This window comes from Lepisma saccharinum, chromosome 1 (genome assembly GCF_977018435.1).
Source record: "Lepisma saccharinum chromosome 1, izLepSacc3.1, whole genome shotgun sequence".
Classification (NCBI taxonomy): Eukaryota; Metazoa; Arthropoda; class Insecta; order Zygentoma; family Lepismatidae; genus Lepisma; species Lepisma saccharinum.
This window is the reverse complement of record NC_139229.1, coordinates 125654055-125681148: the sequence shown is the minus strand read 5'-3', so window position 1 is coordinate 125681148 and position 27094 is coordinate 125654055. Positions and strand designations below refer to the sequence as shown.

General features: G+C 37.4%; 1 protein-coding gene across 2 annotated transcripts in view; it reads left to right on the top strand.

The window, feature by feature from the left end:
* Phlpp (PH domain leucine-rich repeat protein phosphatase) overlaps positions 1-22507 on the top strand; it is a 219580-nt gene extending 197073 nt beyond the window's left edge. Inside the window, exons 8-18 of one of the 2 annotated variants that reach the window (XM_083138376.1) lie at positions 2363-2516; positions 3448-3508; positions 5532-5789; positions 6814-7011; positions 7655-7817; positions 9138-9268; positions 10707-10850; positions 12849-13040; positions 16765-17020; positions 19044-19180; positions 20277-22507. In XM_083138376.1, the coding sequence (XP_082994502.1) occupies positions 2363-2516; positions 3448-3508; positions 5532-5789; positions 6814-7011; positions 7655-7817; positions 9138-9268; positions 10707-10850; positions 12849-13040; positions 16765-17020; positions 19044-19180; positions 20277-21558 (2976 nt within the window). In that variant the 3' untranslated portion in view covers positions 21559-22507. The remainder of the gene's footprint in view (positions 1-2362; positions 2517-3447; positions 3509-5531; positions 5790-6813; positions 7012-7654; positions 7818-9137; positions 9269-10706; positions 10851-12848; positions 13041-16764; positions 17021-19043; positions 19181-20276) is intronic. The other variant, XM_083138378.1, reaches the window with a different exon arrangement.
* Positions 22508-27094: the final 4587 nt, after the last annotated feature.

Genomic DNA, 27094 nt, shown 5'->3' with positions numbered 1-27094 from the left:
TTCTTAGCTTAATATATTGGAAAATCGTGGCATAATTACATCAGACGTGCACCTATACGAAATCACCAGCCTTGGGCCTCACGCGTCAATATAATCTGCCAGCAGTCTAACAGAAACATAAATCAGGAAAATCAGTCTTCCGGCCTTTCGGGGCCCTTTTACCTCGGGGCCCCGGGGCACCAGCCTAGTTGCGCCCCTGACGGGGAAAGACTTAACAAAGACGTCAATAGGTATGTTGTTTAGAAGCTCCTTGCTTTTATAGCGTCGCCAGTAATCAAAAACTACCAATTAACGTTTATATCAGTTTAAAACCTGTCATTCGTTTGATTGATGGCACTTGGGATGCGAATCGGGGCACCTAACAAAAGAACTTGTTCTTTTGACTACAAAAAGTCACGAAATCCCACCAACTTTCTAATTCAGAGATTATAATCGCGCCACATATGAGGGGAAATAACTGAGAATGTGAATGTTGGTGAGGGAACGTCAAAGGGTTAGGGGCACTCGTATCTCGTGGGAACAATCGGTCTCTCAGATTAAATCGCTGTTCGTGCAATAAACGTAAACGAGAATCACTCCCTCAGAGGAACGGTTGACCGAGTCTTCCCAACGTAGCTGAAGGCGTGGAAATCTTTAGTGGATTCTTCAAAATAATGAGCGTTTCTGTCAAATCGTACCAGTACATCCACTGCAGGGAGTTGGTCACAAATTGGCAACCAAATCTTTCTCGTCTTGCCGTTCAATCCATTGGCAATAAACATGCAACATTGACATTAGCAATCAATCCCATTGTTCCCATTGGCAGATTAACACTTCTTTAGCGATGTATATATGTTGTTGTTTTGTTTAAATCTGGCTCCCGCTAGGTGCATTGAAAATTTGCGGTGTATTATTAGTTTTAGATTGGCAGAGAATTTGGGATGGGTTCAAGGTGGACAAAATATTTTCAGGTGGACTGTGCTTCGATTGGCATCATGTGCGTCGCCAGAAATTTTTGTGGGGGAAGGGGCACGTGCGTTGATAAAACTTGAAATAAATAAATAAATAACTATATATTATAAACGAATAAAAATTAATCCATGTTATTCCAAATTTATATTATTATTATTATCCTTGGGGAGACTTTCTATCACCAGATGCAGTAGCGGCGAATGGATGCCAAATTGGTGTGGGGGGAGCAACTTTCTTCTGGTAGACAAGGCTTATCATTAAGAGCCCATACTGTGAGGGTAAGTGGGAGGGAATTGCCCCCCCCCCACGTCACGCCTAATCGGCGCCACTGATCCAGCACAACTGTTTTTAATTATTTATTTTACAATTGATACAGTTCGTGTAATGAAATACATAGTTGTTATATTTTGTTATTAACTTTTACGCACTTTATGAAGGAAAAATCTGAAAGCTAGGGTTTATGTTGTATGACCTTTCACACAAGAAAATCTCATTTTGAAATTTGAAGATTGTGGAACCATTTCATTTATCCTTTTAACCTGGTTCCTGTATTTTAGTTAATTTTTTTCGATTTTTTTCTTTTTACTTTGGTTATTCTGTTCGAATACTAACTGAACAAGCTCTCTGCTTTTTATGTAACTTGAAATAAACTATATCAATTTCCAATATCAATTCCCCGCCCCCATTCCGCCCGAAGCCCATGGTTGGTATTAGTGTTGCCCACGGGACGAGACGGGACAGGCTTTTAAAAATTCGAGACGAGACGAGATTGATCATGTGTCCCTTTGACAAACGAATATTTTCGAGACGAGACAGCATTTCACAGCATTTCCACGAGACGAGACAGGCCAAAGTCTCGTCTCGTGGGCAACACTAGTTGGTATTTAGATGGTTACCAAGATTCTTGGACTATCTCTGCAAGTGTCATGGAAGAAGCAAAGAGGAATAAAAAAAATAAAAAAAGAGCATCGACCGCAGCGCCGTCGTCGAGTATTACTATCAACATTGTAATAGAAAATGGCCAACAATGCTACATGAATTAGCCACCAGGAATAAAATTTGTCACCCATAGATTTTTTAAGGAAGAGCACTGGGATAAATTCATGATGCTGGGACATTTTATCTAAAAGCAGGACTCTCCCGGGAAAACAAATGGGAACCCTAGTCTAATTAAATGAATGATTAAGATTCAGAGATTTCTCGTGCTCTTTCTTCGAACCATTTCTAATTGTCTGTTTCCTTCAATATTTATATATAATATAATATATACTGTATATAATTATTGTTTCAATGTATACATTCTATTTAAAGCATTGAACTATTTAGGGTGTATACCAATATACTTGCGTTTGATGATATTTTTTTTTTTTAAACTGTGATGTATTTATAAGATTTTATTTTCCAATTGCAGAGTTTAACTCACCTGGATGTAAGCGAGAATAGCATTGAAACCCTGGATTTGCGAGCACTTGCGAAGTTGGAGTCAATCCAGTGTTCAAGGAATCGTATTGTGGAACTGACAGTGAATGGGAAATCTTTAACTACATTGATAGCTGACAACAATAGTAAGTATCTTTGTTACGGCCTCCCGATGGTTTAGTGGGAACGTCGTCAACTTGTAATCAAGGGGTCCTAAGTTAGGTTCGATGCCCAATGGAAGCACATAATGGTTCGGACCGCACTTTAAATTGTAGATCCAGTTCATGTTACAGGACTTTAGACGCTTTAAGTACAGTGGTTCCCAAAGTGTGCGCCACGACGTCCTGGGACGCCGTGGTCGACTTACAGGGGCGCCGAGAAATGTTCCAATATTTTCACTAAAATTCAATCAGGGATATGATTGTTCCAAATATGAGCTTATTTAGTACTTTTTACACATAAAATGTTTCTGAATTTAAAATATATGTTTATTTTTTAACTTAAGGCAAGCAATCTAACCGCACTAACAAAGCGTTGCAAGTGTTTGATATGCCTACATTTTAGAAAAATCTTGAAACACTAAAGGCGCCGTGAAACTGAAAAGTTTGGGAGCCTCTGCTTAAGATATTAATATACACACGAAACGTGCTTAAGTATCCGCGTAATCGAAGAAAATAAACAAATACGCATACTTAAGCTCGTTTCGTGTGTATATTAATAGTCTTCCTGCATATAAAGTGGAATTAAAAAGAAACTAAAGTTTCTGTGTTACATCTTTCTCGTTAAAATATAAAGTAAGTTGTGATCAATTAACCGTTAATAGCAATTAGCGGTCAATAATGACACGATGGTTTCTATGTAAAAAGTGTTATAAATTCACATAAATATGGAATTCATTCTCTGAAGTAAAGAGGGTCCTTACATTTTGGAACAAATAGATATTTGATTTTCAAATATATTCTGGACTAAAGACTTTAGAAGAAATTACTTTTTTTATTCATGAAGATGCATATGGATGTGAATTAATTATGCTACTGATTAGATAACTGGTCTTATTTATGCACTTTCTGTTTTCAGAGATTAAGAAATTGGCAGTTACTTCTCCACCAACCAATTTAGAGCACCTGGATTTGTCGCAGTAAGTTTAATTTGCTTTGTTTTGTGAACAAAAAGGTTCAAAATGAAAGTTTTTTTTCTTCATTACTGAAACACATCTACACTACTACGATTCACACACTGTTACCAGGGCTCGAAATGAACCGGAGTGGACCGGAACGACATTCCGGTTCGTGGATATCTGGAACCTTCCTCGGCCGTCTCGTCAGAAATGGCAACTGACCACCCCAATTTGTTAATTCTTTTTTGATATTTCACTACATTTTCCTTTTTAGTGAAGTAAATTGTTAATATTAATATTATAGCATTCATATATGATTCCCCTCTATGTTGCAGCGAGAGAACATAGTAGATTATGATGGCGTCTATGTTGCTTTCATAATTTTGTGTCATATGATTTTCGTTCTTACCTTTTTAATATGTTAATTATTATTTGTCGTGTCTTGTGGATTGAACTGTTCTGAAGATTAGCCCAATAGTTAAATTTCAAGTCAGTCAAACAATAAATCCAATCCTTGATCATACGCAAGAAAATATCTTTAACTTGCTCAAATTGATTTTTAATAACTATTGAGGATATGTACAGTAAGAACAATTAATTCAAATTTTCTGTTTAAATTTTTAAAAAGGATGAAAATTCCAGAAGACTCGTGTTCAATATATTTTATATCATTATTAAATATTTTAATATTAACTATTATTAATTGTAATACAGCGAACCATTTCACTAGTCGTTATCTCGTCGTTCTAGTAACCACAGACAAAAAAAGATAGCACCAAGGATAATAGATAATCCTTGATAGCAGCATGTTAACTAAAGTAAAGCATTCAGTTTCGTGAAAATTTCCATTTCGAGCTCTGAATATACAGGTGTTGCTCCAAATTACCCAAGTACCAGACCCATTCCTTGAGGATTGTTGTTTTTGATTAGGTGATTGGAGATGTATGTAAAGGTACGCCCTGTAGGGCGGTAATGGCTCCGTAGAGCTGGAGATGGGGCTTGCATGGCCCACGGAAAGTGAAGAGGTTGAGCGGAAGTCAGGACTTGGGCAAAGTGGATGGTAGAGAAGAGCAGAGGAAATTCAAAAGGGATGATTCGTGTTAGGGATTCGAACCCGGGACCTCTGGAACTTGAAGCAATACCCTTACCGATTGAACTAACAACGGCATTCACTTGACGTTCTTTGGAACCTATATTTCAACAAAGTTTGACCTACTCGTTGCCTGAAAAAGATCAAACTTTCTCGGAGGAGATTTGAACTCGGATACCAACCAGCGTTCTTACCAACTGGGCTACGGAAGATCATGAACAACCATTGATGAGAACTTGTATTTGCAGGAAGTTTGACTTAAATGCTGTCTTAAGAAGGATCCACTTTTCTTGGAGAAGATTTGAACTCAAGTCCTTCCGAATACCAACCAGCGTTCTTGCCAACTTTTTTCATTTTATTTATTTGAAGTTTTTTTTCCGAGGGGGGGGGGAGCATAGTTTTGGGGAGAAATAACTTGCTTGCCTCTCCTTGTAGAAAGAAAAAAGAAAAAAGCTTGCCAAAATAATGAAAATTACGCATTTTGATCATTTTCATGATATGACTCTGCAAAAGTGTTATGTGGCATTTTGGCGAACACACCACCTTATAATCAAGGGGTTTCGGGTTTGATACCCGGTGGAGTCACATGGTGGTTCGTATCGCACTTTAAACTGTATGTCCAGTCCCGATTAGCCTTACTGTGCATGAAGTGGACTTAATACACAAAATCAATCAACTGTATCAGCTGATACTGATTCATAGGCACGTTACAGATTCAGAACTATATATTATTTATTTAAGTGATTGTGTCCCATATTTTAGAGCACTGTGCCATACTTTTTTCGAATAGTAATCTGATAACGATAACTATGTACATGCACCAACTGAGACTAATGTTTTTATAATTATGGGCACACAGGGCTAATTGGGTAGTTGTTAATAATATTATTTTTCTAAACAACCTTTGTGGATAATTAAAAAAAATAGTAAACTAATAATTATTTTTCTTTTCAGTAATGAACTGGAGTACTTGCCAGATTGGACTACTGTCTGTCACAAGCTGAAAACCTTGTTGGTGAGCCATAATGAACTACAAGCACTGCCTGAGCATCTCTTCTGCAGTGAATACAGCAGCCTTCAGACACTGCAAGCCAGCTACAATCAACTTGCCTCTCTACCTGCAGTCATACGACACATCCCACTGCAAGAACTGCTTCTTCACAGCAACAAATTGACATCCCTGCCAGCAAACTTCCTATCCGCATCAACAAAGTATGTATAAGCAGGTTGTAATGGTGGTAGAATAATTGTATCACAAATTATTTGATGGTTATGCAACTTTTTAGCCTAAACCCACTGTTTTATAACTTAAGCAGAGTTCAAACTATAATGCTGTTCATTAATTAGGTATTCATTTGAAAGTACAAAAAATTCGGTATATTGGTATGTCTGGGAGGGATTTGCCACTAGGCTATAGCCTAGAGGCTGCAAGTCCAAGGGGGTTACACAAAAATTAAACTCTGAAGGGGCAGAAGTGACTCAATTCATCGACTATTAAAATTCCTTAATATTGTGATAATAGCAAAATAAAACAACATGTCAAATCCTTTTACTTGCTTATTTCATGAAAGAGGTAGGAGGAAGGAGTTTCTAGTGTTTAAATAACTTCTTACATCATAACCATCTTACATTATAAGTGAAAACTAAGTTTAATGAATAATTGTTAATCAGATGTGTCTATGTTTTAAAGTTTACAAGTGTTATTAAGGCAGTGGAATTAGTGGAAGTGAAGCACCATGATAACAAAATTGTTAATAATAATAATAAATATAATACCGTAATAACACATGGCGTGACAGCCATCGAATGTCAACAGGGTCCCAAACAAAGGATAGCCTAGGGGACCAAATTTTATAAATACCCTCCTGCGTGTATCCTAGTAAGGGACAAATTCAGATTTTGAATGAAATGTGAAAAAACAAATTATCTGAGACCATCTTTCGTTGGTGATAATTATAATATTTGATCTTGGAGCATTTCAATATTATTATTATTATAGTTGCATTTTTCAAATTTTACATTTAGTTGTGACTAATTGTGATCAAAATTATGATTAGATGAAATTTACTGAAGGGACATTTTCACAGAAATTGCCATGCCCAAAGCAGGAATTGAACCAAGAATCTTCAGCAGAGACGACATGAGTTGGTCATCCATTGTACTTGAACACTGAGGCACAATATTATTATTATTTCTACGTCATATGCAAATTGTATGTGTGTTTTAATTGTTTCAGAATGAGAGTCCTTAATTTATCCAACAACAGACTATCAGGTATTCCCAATGTCCAGTCAAATGGAAAGGACCACCACTTGGAGAAGATCTATCTGTCATCTAACTCCCTCACTGACAGTGCCATGCATGCTCTCAGTTGCTGCAGAAATCTCAGGGTATTGCATGCTGCATACAACTGCATACGGACACTTCCAGAAAGGTTAGTTTCTTTTATCTTATCAACATCACTTTACAGATTCCATGTAAATATCCTTCCATGTTCTTTTATAGAAAAAAAATGTTTATTTTGAACATAACAACTTTACTGCAATCACATATTTTAATAAGGATCCATAACTTTAAATACGATATTAGTGTTATGCTTAACTAGTGATCGAAGTAAAAATTATTGGATGGAGGGGGGATGTTTGCTTGAGCCTTGGGAGATGCTCCTATGATTTAACATGAGGACCACAGGACAGATGAGGGAGGGTGGGGGTGGGTGGGTGCTTTGCATAAAAGTTCCTGGCTGATGGGATAACATCCCTTGAATATTCCTTCACTTTGAACACTGTACTTAGCTAAAAAATTATCAATAGTCACACAAATAGACTAATTGCAATTTTCTATTAGTTGATAAACATATCAGCACTAGAGAACCCTAAAAATAGAAGTAAAATGTTGATTCCATCTTCTAAATTATAATTACATTGTAAACAAAACTGTATTAACTAAAATAACAAACACCAATTGTTCCTATAAGTGACTTATTAATACTGGCTAGCAACAAATACCTCAACAGGGATGTTTAATTACAACTTGCCAAAATCTGCCTGACTTGGTTTGATGATTTTTCTTTTCAGCTGCATAACAGTCTGGAGACACATAGAAGAAATAGTTATCTCTGGCAACAAACTTCAGTGTCTGCCTGAAAACATAATACATCTACCACACCTGCGAGTACTGAGGGTGCATTCAAATAATTTGCAGTCCAGTCCATGTTTTGCTAAGATGACATCTTTAAAGGTAATGTGCTTTTCCTTTTTTTATTATTAGCCCTCCATCGGTCACCCTGTATTACCAAGATACATGCAACTAAAATTGCTTATTTTCTCGGAAACGATAAGGTGTATGATCCAAAGTAACCAAAAGTGGTTGACCAAACGTAAGAACATACCACTGGGCAATGGTAATTTTGGCTGTGGTTACGTTGGGCCAACATACTGAAACTAAAGTATAGATAGGTTTGTGTTGTAATATTTATATAATTTATTGATAGGCTAAATATAAACTTTAGTACAAATTACTCATGTTAAATTTTTAAAAATACACAGAACTTTACCATTCATATGGTATCAAGTGTCGCACAAAAAACACTCTACAGTTTACTTAGTTTTCCACCGATCATGGAGTGCACATAACATTGTTTATTTCATATATATAGAAGAATACCTGTAAGCATAAGTACACAGAGCAGACCCTCTGATTAAGACAGGGGGGGGGGAAGCTTTGATGAAAGTTCAGTGAGAGAAAAAACCTCATTCCATCTCACCGTTTTATTGTATTGATTGGTACTAAACAGGGATGTATATAATGTGTCCAGACCCACCAAAAATCACTCTATTATGGTAGAAGAATTTCAGCTTTCTTGGCAAAAAAGTTCTCTGCTCACCTCGCCCTTTATTTTCCTACTCTGTGGTTCAGAATAATTTTCATGGAACCATGATTTCATACAGCAGATTCAAAACAACTACACATAATGTATTCGTTTCTAATGTGTGACCAATTTATTCTGGAACCACATAGGTGTAACACAAATAGACTAATGAATAAAATGTGTGAGTCTGCTGGAGAATGAAGTGAGATAGTCCAATTAAATATGAGATAACCCCACCGTAGTTTCTGGGAACTTTCGTCAGCTTGAAAATACTATATTTTTTGACGAGAATAATATTGTTTAATAACGGTAATAAGATTTCTCTACACAAAATTTCTAAGTGAGAGTATTAGGAGGGGCAACTGCCCTCCCCCTTGACCCTCTCCCCTTCATGTCTGTAAGAATGTTCTTGTTCTGCTACAGCTAAACAGACAAATAAATTTTAAAAAGGTAAAATCAACTGGAGGGTGGTGTTGATCATATTACCTCCAAAATATGGCTAAGATCAAGAATATGTGGGGCCCTACCTCCATAGTACCTTACAAAATTTTAAAAAAATTCTCTTAAAAGAAAATAATGCACACACATACCAGAAATCAATGGAAACAGAAAAACTCGGATCTTGGTCTAATATTAATTGGAAATTCTGAATGCTGCCAGGAAAATTACATACTGTTTCTGTTTCTTAGGTATTGGATCTCGCCCACAACCACTTGGACAGGATCAACTTAGCATCTCTAGTGCCACAACAATTGCAGTTCCTTGACTTATCCTGCAACTCCCGCCTTCACGTTGACCCGAGGCAGTTCCAAGTATATAGGTAGTTATTTTATTTATAAACCAGTGTTTTTAATATATATTTATGGGGTGGAATGAAATACAAATTATATTAATTCCATAATAATTTATTGTGCATTCTGTATTTTAATATTAATAAAAATACATTATATAAAGTATAATTTTTTAAAGACCTCAACTGTCTATAAATATTATTAAACTGTGAACAATGCATAAATATAACATTTCATAAAACACTTTAGACTACACTAAATTCTGGAAAACAAATAAAACTTAACATTTTAAACATTAATAAATAATATACAAGGGTCGTTCAGTGAGAAACTGGAAAAGTATTAAAAATCACATGTGCAACAGATATTGTTGCGTGTGTGGAGGTGGTGGCCTTGAGATACCAAAAGATGATGTTGGCAATGGGAACCTGGGAAGCAGTTCGACAGTGCACAAAACAAGAACAGCAAAGTGTTGTGAGATTTTGTTTAGAGACGGCGTGAAACATATAGAGATGCACAGTCTGATGAGAACTCAGTGTGGTGACTTGTGTATGAGCCGTACACAAGTGTATGAATGGATTGAAAATTTCAAGAATTGCATCAGTAGTCACTAGTGCGGAGTATTCTCGTTGCCTGGGTCCAACATCCATGGCATTCATGGAAGACAGCATTGCAGCTGTGAAGAACATGATATGGGAAAACCAGTATGTCACAGTCAGGGAGGTGGCACCACTATTGGACATAACTGTTGAATCAGCCCATGTTATTATTCAAGACAAGCTAAAGTTCCAAAATATATATATATATATATATATATATATATATTATATATATTTTCCTCGTCTTCAATCCACTGAAGGATGCACTGAGTGGAAGGGAGTTCCGGGATGGTGTTGAGGTTCAGTAGGCAGTGAATGAGTGGCTGCACACCCATCCGAAAGAACTCTTTCTTTTCCTGTGGTATCTATGCGCTTCAAGACCTGATGCAAGTGTATTGAACTCTAAGGGGTCTATGTTCAACAGCTATGATATAATAACTATTTCAGTGGTCGGTTTTCCATTGAATACACCTTGTAATCATTTACCCTGAATCACCCATCTTCCCTCTTTATGATTTTATCATTTCGTATCACCACATAACACATAAATCATTATATCTGTGCATTCAATCTTCTGCAATTTACATGTGTAAAGTTGAGACATGGTCAATGATTAAAAAAATATGTTTCTTTGTATAATTTCTATAATTTGATGGATTATATTTGAAACTTTACATTTTTTTTTATTTTACAAAAAAAAATTAAGTATGTTCAATAAATGTTGTATTAACCTTAGAGCATTGTAAATAAAATCCTATTTATTCTTTGATATCAGTAACTTTTATTTTGGATTGCTGCTACATTGACTTATATCACCTTCTTGTTTTACACATTTTTTAACAGAATTGTATTATCTCTTCATACTTAGGGCACAGAGACCGATGAGCTTGGTGGATGTGTCTGGTCAGAATCGTACCTGTTTGCCTTCAACTCCTTATCATGAAGGTGGGGATTTAGATGAGGACCCTCCATGGAGGACTGGGTTTTCAGAAACACCAGGCTGTAGAGAGAAGTAATTTGTTTTTATATACATACATTTTCTCACATTATTTAACAGAAAATTACATAAATTAATATTTGTACTAGGATCATTGTACTAGGATGATGTGATAGTAAGCAAATATAGTGAAACCTCAATTATACCTTTTTTCATTGAACTAAGGCTAAAGGAACTATAATGTTGGAAAATTGTGTAGCACATTATTTTACTGGGACCTAGAAGGAAGAGCGTATAATGTGACAAATAAAATGTGAAGTCCAGGACTGTAAAAAATAGGGTATCTCCAATGTTATGGAGAATGTTTTTAAAATAGCTCTGATGCAACCCTTTGATGCCCAAAGTCTATCAAGTAGTTTTTGTTATGCTACAAATGGTTAGTTTTTAATTTCCATTACTGCTTTTATATGACATATGTTTCTGACTTATTATTTTTTCCCTTTTCTAGTACATTTTTCTATCAAAGGATTTGAGGAAAGGGATTCAAGTATTTTCAGTTTCACATGCTATTCACGATTCACGATTGTTAGGGGCATGCATATTTCGTCTTTGACAAAAAAAAACTAAATTTGAAGAAACACATTGTAGTGTTAATTTTTCATGTTTTTGAAAGGTGTGAGATGCATTTTGTGACCATGTTTTGTCACGAAATAATGAGAAATGAACTGCAAAAAGCGAAATTAACTCTTAAACACGAAATTCAGGTTTTATTCACAGACGCGACACTTCCTGAGGCCTGAATTATCCTTAGAGTTATGCAATTCCCAGAAAATTGATTAATTCTGCTGTTAATATTGGAGAAGCAAAAATGGACTCCTTTACACAGAAATAAACTTAATTCTCTGATAACTACATAAATATGCTATTAGAAGTGAAATGTTAATTCTGTGGAATAAGTGTAGTTTTTAAATCAAATTGAGGATTATATTCACAATTTTGAAACCAAAATGACTTTTTATATACCACTTTACATCCAATTTTTCACCGATATAACATCGATATTTTATTTTATTTACCGCTTTTGAACCCGAAACTGACTCTGTTTTTGTACCGAAATTTTGCTTTTTTATTTACCAAAAATATGTGCCTCTAACGATTGTTCATAAAATTTGTCTTATGATGGTCCTTGTGTATACTTAAAGATCCAAGGGTCTCCCCGATGATAACACCATCACATTGTAATCAAGTGGCCAGTGCCGGATTTACAAGCCACAAAACCCTGCAGTGTGGGGGGCCCGGAGACAAGTAAGCCTTTAGGGGGCCATCAGCCATTGACATAGTAGATGGTTCGCATATGTAAAAAATAAACGTAGTTACTCAGGGGTACAGAAATGAATACAACATATACAGGTAAAGTTCCCTGTGCATATAGCACCGTGCCATGAAGGCACATTTAGGGTATGTGGGCCCCACACATTTTCGATATCAGACATCTTGGAGGTGATGTAATCAGCACCATGCTCTGGCTGCCTTTACCCCCACTGGGTACCATTTCATTTGAGGCTGGGTGGGCCTGGAGCCACTTTGTGCAGGGACGAAGACTGAAAAAACTCTGACCTTAGATCACGCACCCCCGAGTTTCCTACGTGGAAGAAATCAAGAAATCTACTTCATCAAGATTAAAGTATGATCTAAAGTTGGTCGAGGGTTCCAAGTTTGCAAACCCTCCTTTCTCAATTTTTTGAAGACTTCCCCCAACTCTATTTGGGGCAGGGTAAAGTTTCCTGTGCATATAGCACCATGACATGAAGGCACATTTAGGGGATGTGGGGATAGGGCACCACACATTCTCGATCTCTGCTATTTTGGAAGTTGTGTGTCAGCACCACCCTCCAGGTACCATTGATTTGAGGCTGGGTGAGCTTCAGAGCTGCCTTATGTGGGGACAAGGACGGAAAAATTCCGATCTTAGAACACCCATCCTGGGAATCAAACCTGGGTCTTACCACATGTGATACCTCGGTTAAGATATAAGTTTAAGAACATGTAATAATGCCTTATATAAAATTGCAGGCTTCATGTGTCTCAGATAAGATTACCAGCCTTTTGCAACACAGAGGCTGTTTTCGGAATGTTTGATGGTGGGAGCAATAGTGAAGTGCCAAACATACTTGTGAAAGCTGTTCCACGGATATTATTGGAAGAAAGAACAATGAAAGAAACAGCAGGAGAATACATGAAGTACACAATGCTCTCAGCTCATAGGTAAGTTTGATTTCCTATTTCTAAAAAATCTAAACAATGCATTATTATGTGAAGGATATTGTCTGCCAGATACAGCGCTCTCAATCATGTTTTCCATTTCATGCCACCATACTTTTTAATTATCCTATGCTAGACTAAATCTAAGTACTGCTTTTTTTTATTAACAATCCTAGACACATTTACCCTTTGGAAAAGTAAATTTTCCAGTTTACCAGGTCTGTCCCAAATATGACAAGGACAATTCTGTATCCCAGGCAGTGGCGTGCCCAAGGGGGGGAAGTTTGGTGGGAGTCATAACCCCCACCCCCAACCTTGGCCCAGTATTCCTAAAAAAAAAAAGAACATCAAAGACAAGAAAATGTTCCAAAATGAGGACTCACTAATAAAAAGAATATACTTAACTCCTCCCTTTCGATAATTCTGGGCATGCCACTGATCCCAGGCTAACCCCACCTTCAAAGCCTAAAGTAACAGTTTTCTTCAGTTGTTTCTGATATTTGTGAACACCACTGTCACGTGTTAGTGTACAAATAAAAGTAAATAATAAATAATCTAAATTTGTAGAAAAATGGCAGTCATATTATGTTAAAATTAATAAAAGTTGAAGTACTCACATGCAGTATATTCTTCTCTCCTTATCTGACATTTTGGTCATCGACATGTCAACCTTCCTTGAGAATTTCACAAAAGTGTGTCAATTTTCACAATTTTCCACCTGCAGTTGTAAGTTCATATTTAGGGAAAATGTACAGGTAAATTTAGAGCCACAATGGCCACAAATTTGGCCATTGTGAAAAATTTCAGGATGTTGAGAATTGGGAGGTGTTGGGTGTATGTGAATCACTGGTGAGAGTTTTAAACATTAATGTTAAAGTGTACAGGGGAAGGGGTTAAAAGAAAAAGGTTTAAAATTTAAAATTCTGATTCACATTAGTTAGTTGTTCACATGCTGCTGATCTGAATGTTCTGTTGTTGCTGTAGTCTGTTTATTGTCTTTGTCTTTCATGACTCATCTTTTTTCTTCTCTGTGCATATCATCACCTCCTTACTTTCCAAACCACCAGAAGATGGCAAGCTGGCTCTGAACACCCAGAGATTATTTCTGTATCTTGCTACTCTGATATAGGTATATAATTGGAGAATAACAGAACAATTGACAGTTTTTTTTTTTGTTATGTTTCTGTAATTTTTGCTGCAATGATTATTCATTCATTCATTGTTTTCTGCCTAATTGGCAGGTTTTTCACTGCAATCTCCAGCTTTCCCTGTTCTCTGCCTTACGCTTCGTAATAGCATACGACCCAGTTAATTTAATATCATCCATAAGCTGATATCTCTTTCTTCCACGGACTTTTCTTCCTTCAACCATTCCCTCCAAGGCATCTCTTAGCAGGCAGTTTCTTCTTAGACAGTGTCCTAACCAGTTTATTTTCCTCTTCTTGATGGTCTCCAGTATAGATCTTTTTTCACCAACTCTTTTCAGTACGGCTTCGTTTCTTACCTTGTCTGTCCATTTTACACGCTCCATTTTTCGCCATGTCCACATTTCAAAAGCTTCGAGTCGTTTCTCTTCATTTCTTCTCAACGTCCAGGTTTCTGCACCATATAGTGCTACACTCCACACAAAACATTTCACTAATCTCTTCCTTAGACCTATGTCCATGGGTCCACAAAAAACATTTTTTCTTCTATTGAAAGCTTCTTTTGCTATTGCGATTCTCATTTTCACTTCTTGGTTGCAGCTCATGTCACTGCTTATAGTGCATCCGAGGTACTTGAAGCTATCCACTTGCTGGATTCTTTCACTGTTTGCTCTCACATTAATATTCCTTGGTTTCAGTCCTATAACCATTGCCTTTGTCTTCTTTACATTAATCTTCATCCCATACTGCTCACAGCTGCTGTTTAACTCTTCTAACATACTATTTATGGTTATTTCATCCTCAGCGAATAATGCCATGTCATCAGCAAATCTTATGCAGTTTATTCTTCTTCCTCCCAATTTGACACCTCCTGTGCCCTGGAAACAAGTTTTCACTATATCTTCTAAATAGATATTAAACAAAGTAGGCGATAGGCAGCATCCTTGTCGTACTCCTCTTCCAATTTCACAGCCTTCTGTCATTTCGTCTCCTGTTCTCACTTTAACTCGTTGATTCATGTATAAGTTGCTTAGAAGTCTTCTCTCTTTCCAATCTACACCAATTTTCTTCAGAATTTCTAAAAGTTTAACCCAATTCACTCTATCAAAGGCTTTCTCCAGGTCTACAAATACTACAAACACATCCTTTCCTTTCTCTAAATATCTTTCCCCAATGGTCCTCAGTAAACCAATTGCATCCCTTGTACCTCTTCCTTTCCTGAAACCAAACTGTTCTTCCTCTAACTCGCCACTGACCTTCGAGTATAGGCGTCTGTTCAGAATTCTTAGAAGAATTTTTGCCGAGTGAGATATCAAGCTGATTGTCCTGTACTCAGAACATTTTCTGGCATTGCTTTTCTTCTGCAGAGGTACCAAAACAGTCTCCGTGAAATCTTGTGGCCAATCCCCTTTCTCATAGATTTCATTGCATAAATGCAGTATTTCTCTTTTTCCATCTTCCAGGCATTTGATAAGTTCAACAGGAATTTCATCAGTGCCCGTTGCTTTCCCATTCCTCATTTCTTTGAGTGCTTGCTCAAATTCTTCATTCAGGATATAGTATCCTTTCTCATCATCAGGCACGTCGTCTTCATTTTCTACATTCAGACTGTCTGGGCGATTCTCTTTCTGGTAGAGCTCTTCAACGTACTTGCCCCACACATTCGATATTCCTTTTTTGTCTGTGATTTCACATCCTTCCTCGTCTTCTATCATCCACATTGTTTTCCATTTCTTCTTTTGGAAGCCCAAGCAGTTTACTTCACGATACATCAAGTCATACCTTCCTCTTTTTTCCAGTTCTTCAATTTCTTTACATTTTTGTTTCATCCATTGTTCTTTTGCCCTGTCAGTTTCTCTTCTTAGCTGGTTATTCAGTATCTTGTAATTATGTCTTCCCTCTTCTGTATTTACATTCTTCCATTTTCTCCGTTCCTCCATTTTTTCCAGCATACTTTCAGTAATCCATGGTTTCTTTGCATTTTTCCTTTCCCTGTAGCCTATTGTTTCATCCACTGCCTTCTGTAAGCAGCTTTTTATTCCATCCCACATCTCATCCTTATTGTTACAACTAGCTTTAAACTTATTATAGTTTCCTTGGAAATGTTCTGCAAATTTTTGTCTTTCGTCTTCTTCCCTTAGCTTCTCTAAGTGGGGTTTCTTGATTCTGGTGTTTATTTAGTTCACACACACACACACATTTACATAAGGTGTGTGTGTTAATAGGTTAAGGGTTTGAACTGATGTGTTTACCAATGGAATTACAACCATTACAAAGAATTCAAGGTAATAAGGAGGAGGTGGTTTGTATAATTACCAAAGCAACATACAACAAACTTGAGCCCCCAGAAATCTATCCGGTTCACTGAATTGAAAATAACAAAAGAAAGAAAAAACAATTACCAAATGTCTACAAGCAGCTTGTAATTTCTCTCATTGTGTTAAAACATTTAACGTAGGTGTAGTAATTTACAAACTAAGAATTTTTAAGTTAATATAATACACAACACACATATATATGTGTATATACATTTGTTAAAAGCAGTTGATATTCATGACCTTTATATCTTCTTGCATTTTCAGGGAGCTGAAAGACAAAGGCCAGAAGAACGGAGTGTGTGCCACACTGTGTCATATTACAAGGACAAAATCTCCACATCAAACAAATCACTTGAATGAAGGCCACAATAGGTTTGGATCTGTCATGCAGAGGTACACCATGAGGGTTGCAAATGTTGGGGATGCCCGGGCTGTATTGTGTCGTAAGAGTGGCACCCTGAATTTAACACAAAACCACTTCCTACAGAGCAATGTGATAGAAGATAGTGCAGAATTGCAGGTAAGGGCATCCTTGCTGTTAATTAATATGCATTTTTTATATTAAAGCTTGGCCAAGATGAGAAAATGCCTCTGCCGCTGTAGTCAAATTTTCAACTGTAAGCAAGCAGAGGGAGCATGGGCGATGTTTACCATGGAATCCTGCCATTATGTTGCCAAAATGTGTGGCATTCTTCAACATACTATCATGCACTTTATTCAGTGAAGTTTTTGACAATGAAATTATACATGTGGAAACATGGGGAGTCACTTAGGCAGAAGTAAAAAGCAAAGCAAGGAAGCCATGGCGGTCTAGTTGGTAGGGTGTCTGCACATGCAGGGGACACGGGTTCGATTCCTGGGGTGGATGATCTAAGGTCGGAATTTTTCTAGCCTTGTCCCTGCATAATGCAGCTCCGGGGCTCACCCAGCCTCAAATCAATGGGTATGTGGGGGTAACCCTGGGAGATAAAGGTGGTCAGATCTTCATGCTGATCACGTTACCTCCAAAATGGCCAAGGCATGTACAGAAGTGTGGACAAAGGGTTCCACACATTCAGGACCTCTGCCATTGTGGATGCGATGTGATCAGCACCAACCTCCAAGCTTGTCTATAGGTACTCATTTATTAAAGGGTGGGTGAACTTCACTGACAGCTTTATGCAGAAACATTGTTGGAAAAATTTCCACTCCACGAATTGAACTGGTCTCCCACGTGCAGTCAGATGCCCTACTAACTGAATACCTGTGGCTCTTATATCACTAAATATTGAAATTTTAGCTGAAATGCTTTACTCATGGTTTTCATGCTTTCTGGGAAGTGGCAGAGGAGTCGATTGTGGAGAGACATCTGTCCTTCATTTCGTGCAATCACTGGTACAGAGATGCTACAAGCAAGGAATGAGAAGAGATCAGAGGATAATGATGCCAGATCATCTTCTCTGATCCACCTGATCATCAGTTCCAATAACCAGGTTGTCTGCTGAGGTATACAAGTGGCAACAGTGGACTCGGTGCAGCATTGTTATGCCACTGTCGATCTAATAAGCTGCGTGGACCATTTGTGTACCATGTAGTGGGAACGGCAACACATCCTCTTTTTCCATTGTCTGACTTTGGTAGCTTCAAACATTGCATGCTGAAGGAATGACATGTGTATTGTTTATACCCATGGGTGTATCCAGAAGGGGAAAAGAAGGGCCACTTGCCCCTTCCCCCTCTGGAAAAGGAGTGGTGAAAGATTTAATTTGGTTCAGTTATATTGGAAAGTAAAATAAATTGGTAAGTTTGTAAAATTAAATTTCATTGAATTTGAACATTTAAAATTGAATTTTCAATTAATTCAAAATAAAGCATTGTCAAAATTTCGAAGTATCCCCGAGAATATGTTGCTTACCCACCTGTAAAAAATAGTTTTATTTTGTTCCCTCTGGGATAAAGTCTGTGTGGGATTATGTTTATACCTAACTCCTATGAACTTTACTGTAGGAGAATTTCAGAGAAGAGAATTTACAATATAACAGATTATACCACAAGTTTAGTAGAATTATTAATAACACAAAAAATTAGAATAAAATATGTTTGATAATAAATATAAAATATGCAAATAAGGAATATAAAAATAATAAATAAACAGTGCTCAAAGAAAAGTCACATAAAAATTACGTGTTCATTAAGTTTGTTACATGTATTATTTTACATGTAAACACACAAATTATATTTCGAACAAGTGTTCTTGGGTTAACAGCCACTTTAAACCAGCATTTAACAACGCTAACAAAGATTTAACCTGGCTGTTAATCCGAGAACACATTTGAATCATGTCACAAGGAAAGCTAAAATTCCTACGTAAACTAATTATATTTAATTTGGTCTCATTCAATTCTGATAAAGACAATAAGCAAAACATATTTCATTCTTTAATGGGAACATACAATTTCTAGATTGATGAAGTGATAATGTGTATTTTGTTTTGCCTACAGGTGACATGAAAATAATTTGAAAGGCTGTGTAAAGATTGATTTTTTTTTTAAATCTCCTTACAGGATGACAAGCCAAATAGTGAAAATGTGATTCATAAACTGGGTTGCAGTGCCATGTACCCTCTAGTCATACCAGATCCTCATGTCACAGAGATTTTTCTTGAAGAACAGGATGAGTTTCTTGTTATTGCAAATAAAAGGTACAGAATATACTTACAAATTATTAATGTGCATTAATAATTTGAGGTATTCTTATAAAAAATATATAATTTAATTCATAATAGACTTTGCCAGTGTCAGTGTTATTACACTCATGTTGATTTGAAAACACTTACATGTAGCATCTATGTGCAGATAAAATCTGATGTTTCAATCCTTTGGCATTTAGTGGCATGCAACGATTTTATCTGCACACTAACCACTGCAATTTTGCCTTATCAGTAATAAGTAATAATACATAAAGGCTAAGCCTCATTATTCTTGTAATTTTGTTGGATCGAGAATCTGTCTTTTAGAAAAAGTCTCAACACAGGAAGGAGATACCTGCTGATGTACTTTTAAGGTCATACATAGCATTTTGAAGTTTAAAATATATATACAGAAAATCATTTCTTGTGGCTATGACTCACGCCCAAGACGTCATAGATTACAAGCAGATATTGCACTTTTTACAGTCATATTTTACTTTAACCACACATTAGCTGAATAATTTTTCATCACTCTAATTGAACTGAACTGTGTCAAAAACAACTATTCATCAGGACCTCATCAAAAATCAAGGATAACAGACTTGACAGTGTAAGGCAAGTTGCAGTCTCAAGTGCTCTTGACTTCAGGAAAGGTGCTAGGAAGTACTTTAGCATGCAATTCAATATGAAAGTTCTCTTTCGGAGCAGCTATTGTCACAGTGTGCTCTATATTTGTCAAGATCACTGTATGCATGTTCTTGTGTAACACAAGCAGCTATGAGGAAAAACTTGGCAGGGTTTACCTTGACAAACAAAATTAATTTTTGATAGTTTCCAGATTTAACACTTAAAGTGAGAATTTCTAAGTGGGAGAGAAGTTTGTTTGAACCTTGGGACAAATATGAATAAGTAAGAAATGTTCATATGGTTCCAACATGGGTGGGAGATGCTTCTTTTTAACAAATACAGGGATGTTGTCCAACCCCCAAATAACCTCTTATTACCATTGGGACACCCAGTTTAATGCATGCAAAATGTTCATTGTCACAAAAATAAAACACACATTCTCCAAGGTTATTTTTATTTTCGATTTTTTCCTCCTCCACAGGTTTTGGGAAGTGATGTCAGTTGACGAAGCCATACAGGAAATTCAAAACATCAACAACCCAATTCTGGCTGCCAAGAGGCTGCAAGACATGGCTCAAGGATATGGCAGTGAGGAGAATTTGAGTATCGTTGTGGTGAGATTCAATCTTCATTCGGATGTCGACCAGTTGATGAGGGAGCTGAGACACACAATTCGTCAAACAAAACATCAACTTTCAGTTGAGAATGGGGACTGTCATGGAGGTCACATGGACTTCTCCAAGCACCACTGTCAGCTGTGTGCTACGCAACTGTGTAGAAGATGCTTAGGCCCCACACACAATGGAACAGCAAATGGATCTGGATTTTATAGTGAGTCGATGCCATTGACAAATGGACATCTTAAACCAGCCTGCGTTATGAAGCAGCATTGTGGGTTAAGTGTGCGGCATGGTTGTTGTGAAAATTTCCCAGATACGGACCGTTCGTCCCCTAGTGGCCAAAGTGATCAAACAAGCGAGTGTGGGCGAAAGGACCTATTACGGAAAAAGTCACAACAGTTGATGCAGTGGGACAACAAAGCGGTGAAATTTGCAGATACTCATCAGTCTGTATTGATGCATGAAAATGGTACAAAGAAAATGAATGCAATATTGAAGGGTCGTGGGCAGTCTCCAACGCTTAGTAATGGAACTGCGGGAGTTTTTGAAAGGCGAAGTTACAGAGACAAAATTATGAAGAAAAATGCAGTGAAGTTAGACAATTACCACAATGGACATCTTGCAGATGAGGAAGAAACTGGTTCAGAAAAATCTGGTACCCATTTGTCTGATGAACAGTTCAAGTGCTGGGAATATATGCTCGAACAAAACACTCAAATGCTCTTCAACAAGGAACTGGACACTTTATCAAAGAGTTTCACGAGGAAAAGTGCAAGGCCGACAAGTGCTGTGCTAGACCCTTTGTGGCCTCATACGGAATCATCATTGCGAGTGCGTGGAAAGGCCCTTTCTCACAGCAGCCCACACTTATCTGAAGGCACAAGTTCACCAAAGCCTTCTGCGTTCCTCTCGCGACATTTTGGCAGTGCACGGTCCTTGAACCCCATCACAAAGGGCAGATTCAGGTCAAGTCACAAATTAAACGGAGGACCTAACGCTGCATATTTCGGCAGTTTACAAAGACTCATGCCTTACAATGTTGAGTATGACTTTGCAGTAACCCAAGAGCGACCACATTTAGACTCCTTGGAGCAAGACAGTCGTATGCAGAAATACTGGGGTATTGCAACAACAGAATTGTAATCCATAGTGTTAAACAATCATTGTGAATAGTGTAACAATATTCTACATCTTCAATGTACAAACTTAGAATTGAGACTGCTTAGATGTATTTTCATGTTAGCATTAATGCATTTTACATATACATATGTATTCCATAGGTGTGAAATCCATTACTGTTAGTGGAATTTCATTGTTAAAAGTTGATTCTATCTTTCATTATGTTGTACAACATAAAAATATTTCCCATTGTTAGGTTTTATTGATCATAAAGGATTAAGATATACAAGAACTACATCAAATGAAGTACATGAGATCTCCTGTACATATTTTTTTCATATCTGCAAGACTAGATGCAGTCTTGATTATTGCATTTTTTATGAAATCATTTCAAAATTTTTGTTGCAAATCATGAATGTGTGAAATTAATACTGAATTGAACTACCCACTTTTCCGAGAACCTGTTTTTATGAAGTTTTATTAATTTTTGTGGTCACTACCACCATACTCTTGGAAATTTGTTGTACTGTTGCTTTGTAAGTTTCTGTTTGTATTTTTGCAGCATGTAGGTGTGATGTTGCCTGCATGACCACGGCATCATCTGCTGTTCTTTGATGCCAACGGCTGCAGTCAAGGAATCCATGTCTGGTGTACCTGTTCACTGTTGGATGTTTAATTCATGTGGGAAGTCCATAATGGTAAGTTCCTCTTTGATTCTTGTGTCCAGACTGTGAGCTGTGTATTTGAGGTGTTCAGTAAATCCAGTGGTGGGCAGCTGTTGTTATTTTTTCCATCTGTTAGGTGCTGCTGAATTCCTTCATTAATGGATCTATCAATGTAATGTACCTTGCCCTCTCACTCTGCACCTGGCTGATTGGAAGTATTGTTTGTGTTTGTTAAGTTTGTAGGCTATTTTTGGCAGTTGGTTTGTGAGCTACTTTAGTGTTGTTAGGTGAATGGATGTGGTAGGATTATAAGGGAAGTCAAACTGTTTTTTTCTTAATGTTGGGTGTGACCTGTATTTCAGCCTTGATAGTTGGATGTTTTAGGTTTAATTAAGTAAGGGTGGGTATCTCTTCTCACAGATCCTCTTCCCTAGTGCAGTAAGAGAAAGCTCATTGGGAAATGTTTAGCCACATATTTGTCATTTGTTTTGGTGGATGGTTGGAGAGGACATGAATGTATTTACCTATGTGAAGTTTCATGTTTTCGCGTTGCACAATTGGATAGCTTTTTCCGAATCCGATTATTTTCCCTTCATTCACTAAGGGTATGGCATCTGGAGTGGAGGTGGTAGCATGTCACTTCTTTGTTAGTTCCTGGGCAGCAGTAATTGCATTTTCTCCCATTTGGCAGTGCTGGTGTGCGTTTGCTGGCTTTCATCGTATGCTGTGCTTTCTACTTTCCATCGTTGGGTTGTCATTGGGGAGTTGGGCCATCTGCTGCATTCTGTTGCTTGGTATGGTGGAGTTCCAGTTCTTTGCGTGGGTGAAGGGGAGTCGAGCAGGGGCTTTTCTTTTCGTGGTCTGGGATTTTTTTTAAGGACGGTGTGTCAAGTCGGTTGTGCCCTTCCATTGTCCAGGTTCAGAGCTAGTTTCTGTTGGATGATGACATGGGTTTCTTTGATAGTGTTTTCTATGATAGAGCCGGTTGGGTGAAGTATGGATGTGGAGGAGATGGGGTGGTGTGTAGGTGTTGTGAAAGGCCTGATCCTGGAGTGTCTTTTCTGACAGAATATATGCCCATAACACCCTAGTGTTAAATTCGCACTGTTCAAGAACGGATCAATGAGCATATAAAGATGGCAGAAAAGACTCTCCAGGATCAGGCCTTTCACAACACCTACACACCACCCCATCTCCTCCACATACATACTTCACCCAACCGGCCCGACCCTGTGGCCGAGTGGTTAGCACATCGCGCTGCGACGCCAAGGGTCCTGGGTTCGAATCCCGGTCGGGCTTGGTTGTTTGTGAATGTCCATTCATCAATTTCATCATTTCATCACTCATCCCCATCTTCGCAAATTAGCCAAGAGGCACAAAACGCGAAGTAAAATAAACTAAATCAATCAATCAATCAATTCACCCAACCGGCTCTATCATAGAAACCCATGTCATCATCCAACAGAAACTAGCTCTGAACCTGGACAATGGAAGGGCACAACCGACTTGACACACCGTCCTTAAAAAAAATCCCAGACCACGAAAAGAAAAGCCCCTGCTCGACTCCCCTTCACCCACGCAAAGAACTGGAACTCCACCATACCAAGCAACAGAATGCAGCAGATGGCCCAACTCCCCAATGACAACCCAACGATGGAAAGTAGAAAGCACAGCATACGATGAAAGCCAGCAAACGCACACCAGCACTGCCAAATGGGAGAAAATGCAATTACTGCTGCCCAGGAACTAACAAAGAAGTGACATGCTACCACCTCCACTCCAGATGCCATACCCTTAGTGAACGAAGGGAAAATAATCGGATTCGGAAAAAGCTATCCAATTGTGCAACGCGAAAACATGAAACTTCACATAGGTAAATACATTCATGTCCTCTCCAACCATCCACCAAAACAAATGACAAATATGTAGCTAAACATTTCCCAATGAGCTTTCTCTTACTGCACTAGGGAAGAGGATCTGTGAGAAGAGATACCCACCCTTACGTAATTAAACCTAAAACATCCAACTATCAAGGCTGAAATACAGGTCACACCCAACATCAAGAAAAAAACAGTTTGACTTCCCTTATAATCTTACCACATCCATTCACCTAACAACACTAAAGTAGCTCACAAACCAACTGCCAAAAATAGCCTACAAACTTAACAAACACAAACAATACTTCCAATCAGCCAGGTGCAGAGTGAGAGGGCAAGGTACATTACATTGATAGGTGCTGCTGAATTCCTTCATTAATGGATCTAACAGATGGAAAAAATAACAACAGCTGCCCACCACTGGATTTACTGAACACCTCAAATACACAGCTCACACTCTGGACACAAGAATCAAAGGGGAACTTACCATTATGCACTTCCCACATGAATTAAACACTGTGGACAGTCGCAGGATCACTTTACTATAGTACTTTTTACCATGGTTGAGCAGGTAACATCATCACACCTAGTAACATTCTTCAAAACTAAAAACAGAAGAACAGTCAATGGCCACCAAAATTAATAGAAAACTATAAAAACAAATTTTGCAAATAAGTGAATGAAAACTACCTTTCAGTATGTTATTAGGCAACAGGAGATACAACTTTACTGGCTTCCTGCCGCTCTATGCTGAGTCACGTGGACCGGTGGACATTATTACCGATACACTAATGCTGTCTTATTCATGGCAGAAGCACATTGCAAGAATTCTTTACACTGTCTTTTTTCTATTTGCTCTTGAACATTCACCACCATCTCCTCGCATCCGAACACTAGGCTCTTCCATGCTGAAACCTTTCTAGATGCACCATCAACACAAACACCACAAGCAACCAACCTACCATGTGGCATATGTATTCTATGTTGGGCCTCAACATGCAGAAACCATTGACCCTTTCAACAGGAATGCTGCAACATTTTGTAACAACAGTGGTTTGTTTGTCAAAGTGGTTGGTTTTCGCCGACACAACCCTCTACTGTCATATGTTCCTTTGGCAGGATGCTGTTAGTTATTCCTTTTGCCCTATAATCTGCTACCATGTCGTTCTTATCCCAAAACATGAAAAGTAAGTGTAATAATCTGAATGATAAGAGGATGAGGTGCTCTATCTGTTAAAAATTTTACTTTGAAACCCAGCACAGATTTCTCAAACTATGTCTTACAAAAGCAGTTTTTAATTTTAAAGCATTATCTCAAGTAAATTCATGCATCTCATATTTTAAATTATAGAACAGATACTATGGGAATAAAAGCTAACTAGATTACTCTCAAGTAATTTACAGTAAAAGAGTGAGTATTTAAAATTTGTTCAAAAAAATGTGAACTTTTTTATTTTCTTATTAACTGTATCAAAAGTGCAAAATTGTGGAATGAAACTAGAATATTGATAGAAATACATGATTGGTGTGATTATCAGCAATATTACACGTTACAGTAAATGCCAACTACATGTTTGTAAAAGTTGATTATGACCTTGGAGATTGAGGTAAACTTACATTCTGGTATCAATACCACAAGATTTGAGGCCATTATTTTGTGCGGGTACCTTTTAAGTTTCAAATTCATAGTGATATACATTTTATATTATTAGATTTCATAGCTGAAGACAAGCCCGGTAGCATGTGTGTTCTGTGCAAAAAGCACAAACTCATACCTAGCTGCAAAATCTATGAACAGAAATGATTCTGACTCTACACATTCAAACCAGTTTTAATAACAACATAATCAGTGACGTAGAAAGAGAGCAAGAAGAGAGACTGTGAAATACAGTGTCTTCCAAAATAGCATTTACACTCTTTCCCAGATAGCACATAAGTTTGTGCAAGCTAGCGATAGCTTCCTTTTAGCTTGTCAAAGCAAGCTTGGCATGGCAAGCTTGACGTAAGCCTGATGCATGTGATACGGATGCATTTTTTTAAAAATAAAACAACAGACTCACCCATTTAATATAACAATAGAGATACTTATTAAACAAACAATGTTGACAAAATGAAATAAAACTGAAATACAGTGGAATGAATTCCAGTGTGAATAAAGCACCAAAGCTTTTATTTCATGCAGCGTACACTAGATGGCAGTGCAACTCAAATGTAAAATAAACGTAAGTTTTAGTAACATAAATTAGGATAACTTTGATTGTAATTAGTGAAAAAAATGTGTTTTATTATCCTTCGAAAGATGTGTGAATATTGAAGTTGCAACGAAGATCAGAAAATAAAATGTGGTGAATAAAAGTGAAACTCCCATGATAAATATTTTTTTATCCCAGACTATATAATCAGGAGCTAAGTACTGCAAAGAAAAAATTATTACCATTGTATAGTTAGAGATTGATTAGTTCATCGAACTCTTCAGCTTAACTAAGCTTAACTATTGCCTATTTTGGGGGAGCATGAAAAGTTTTTATAAGCTGCAAAGATAAACTGTGTCCTTACAAACATAGGTGTTTGTTGTTATAATTAGCCCCAGTTGTTTCTAGTTTTGCTGTTATGCATATGTGTGTACACAATGTACAATACAGCCATGTTTATAAATTTAGCTTAAAGATACACATTATGGCTTACTTCGAGCATTGCATTCTGTAAGCTTACAACCAGTTATGAAAAGCTTGATGCAAGCATGCCTTGGCTTGGCAAGGTTGCTGCAACTTCCACTTCTGGTAACTAGATTGCTTAATGCAAGCTTGCATCCAGATAATGCTTTGCCATTGCAAGCTTGCTTCATGCTTGCAGCAAGCTGTCTGTGCTATCTGGGTTGGATGTTAATAATGGGAACACTAATAACAGCAAGTATAAACTTTTTTTTGCACGTCACATACCTTAAAGTTATAGATGTTCATTGGCAGCAATACTTTATCTGCAATGCTACAGAACAGATTGACAAATCAACGAACAGCA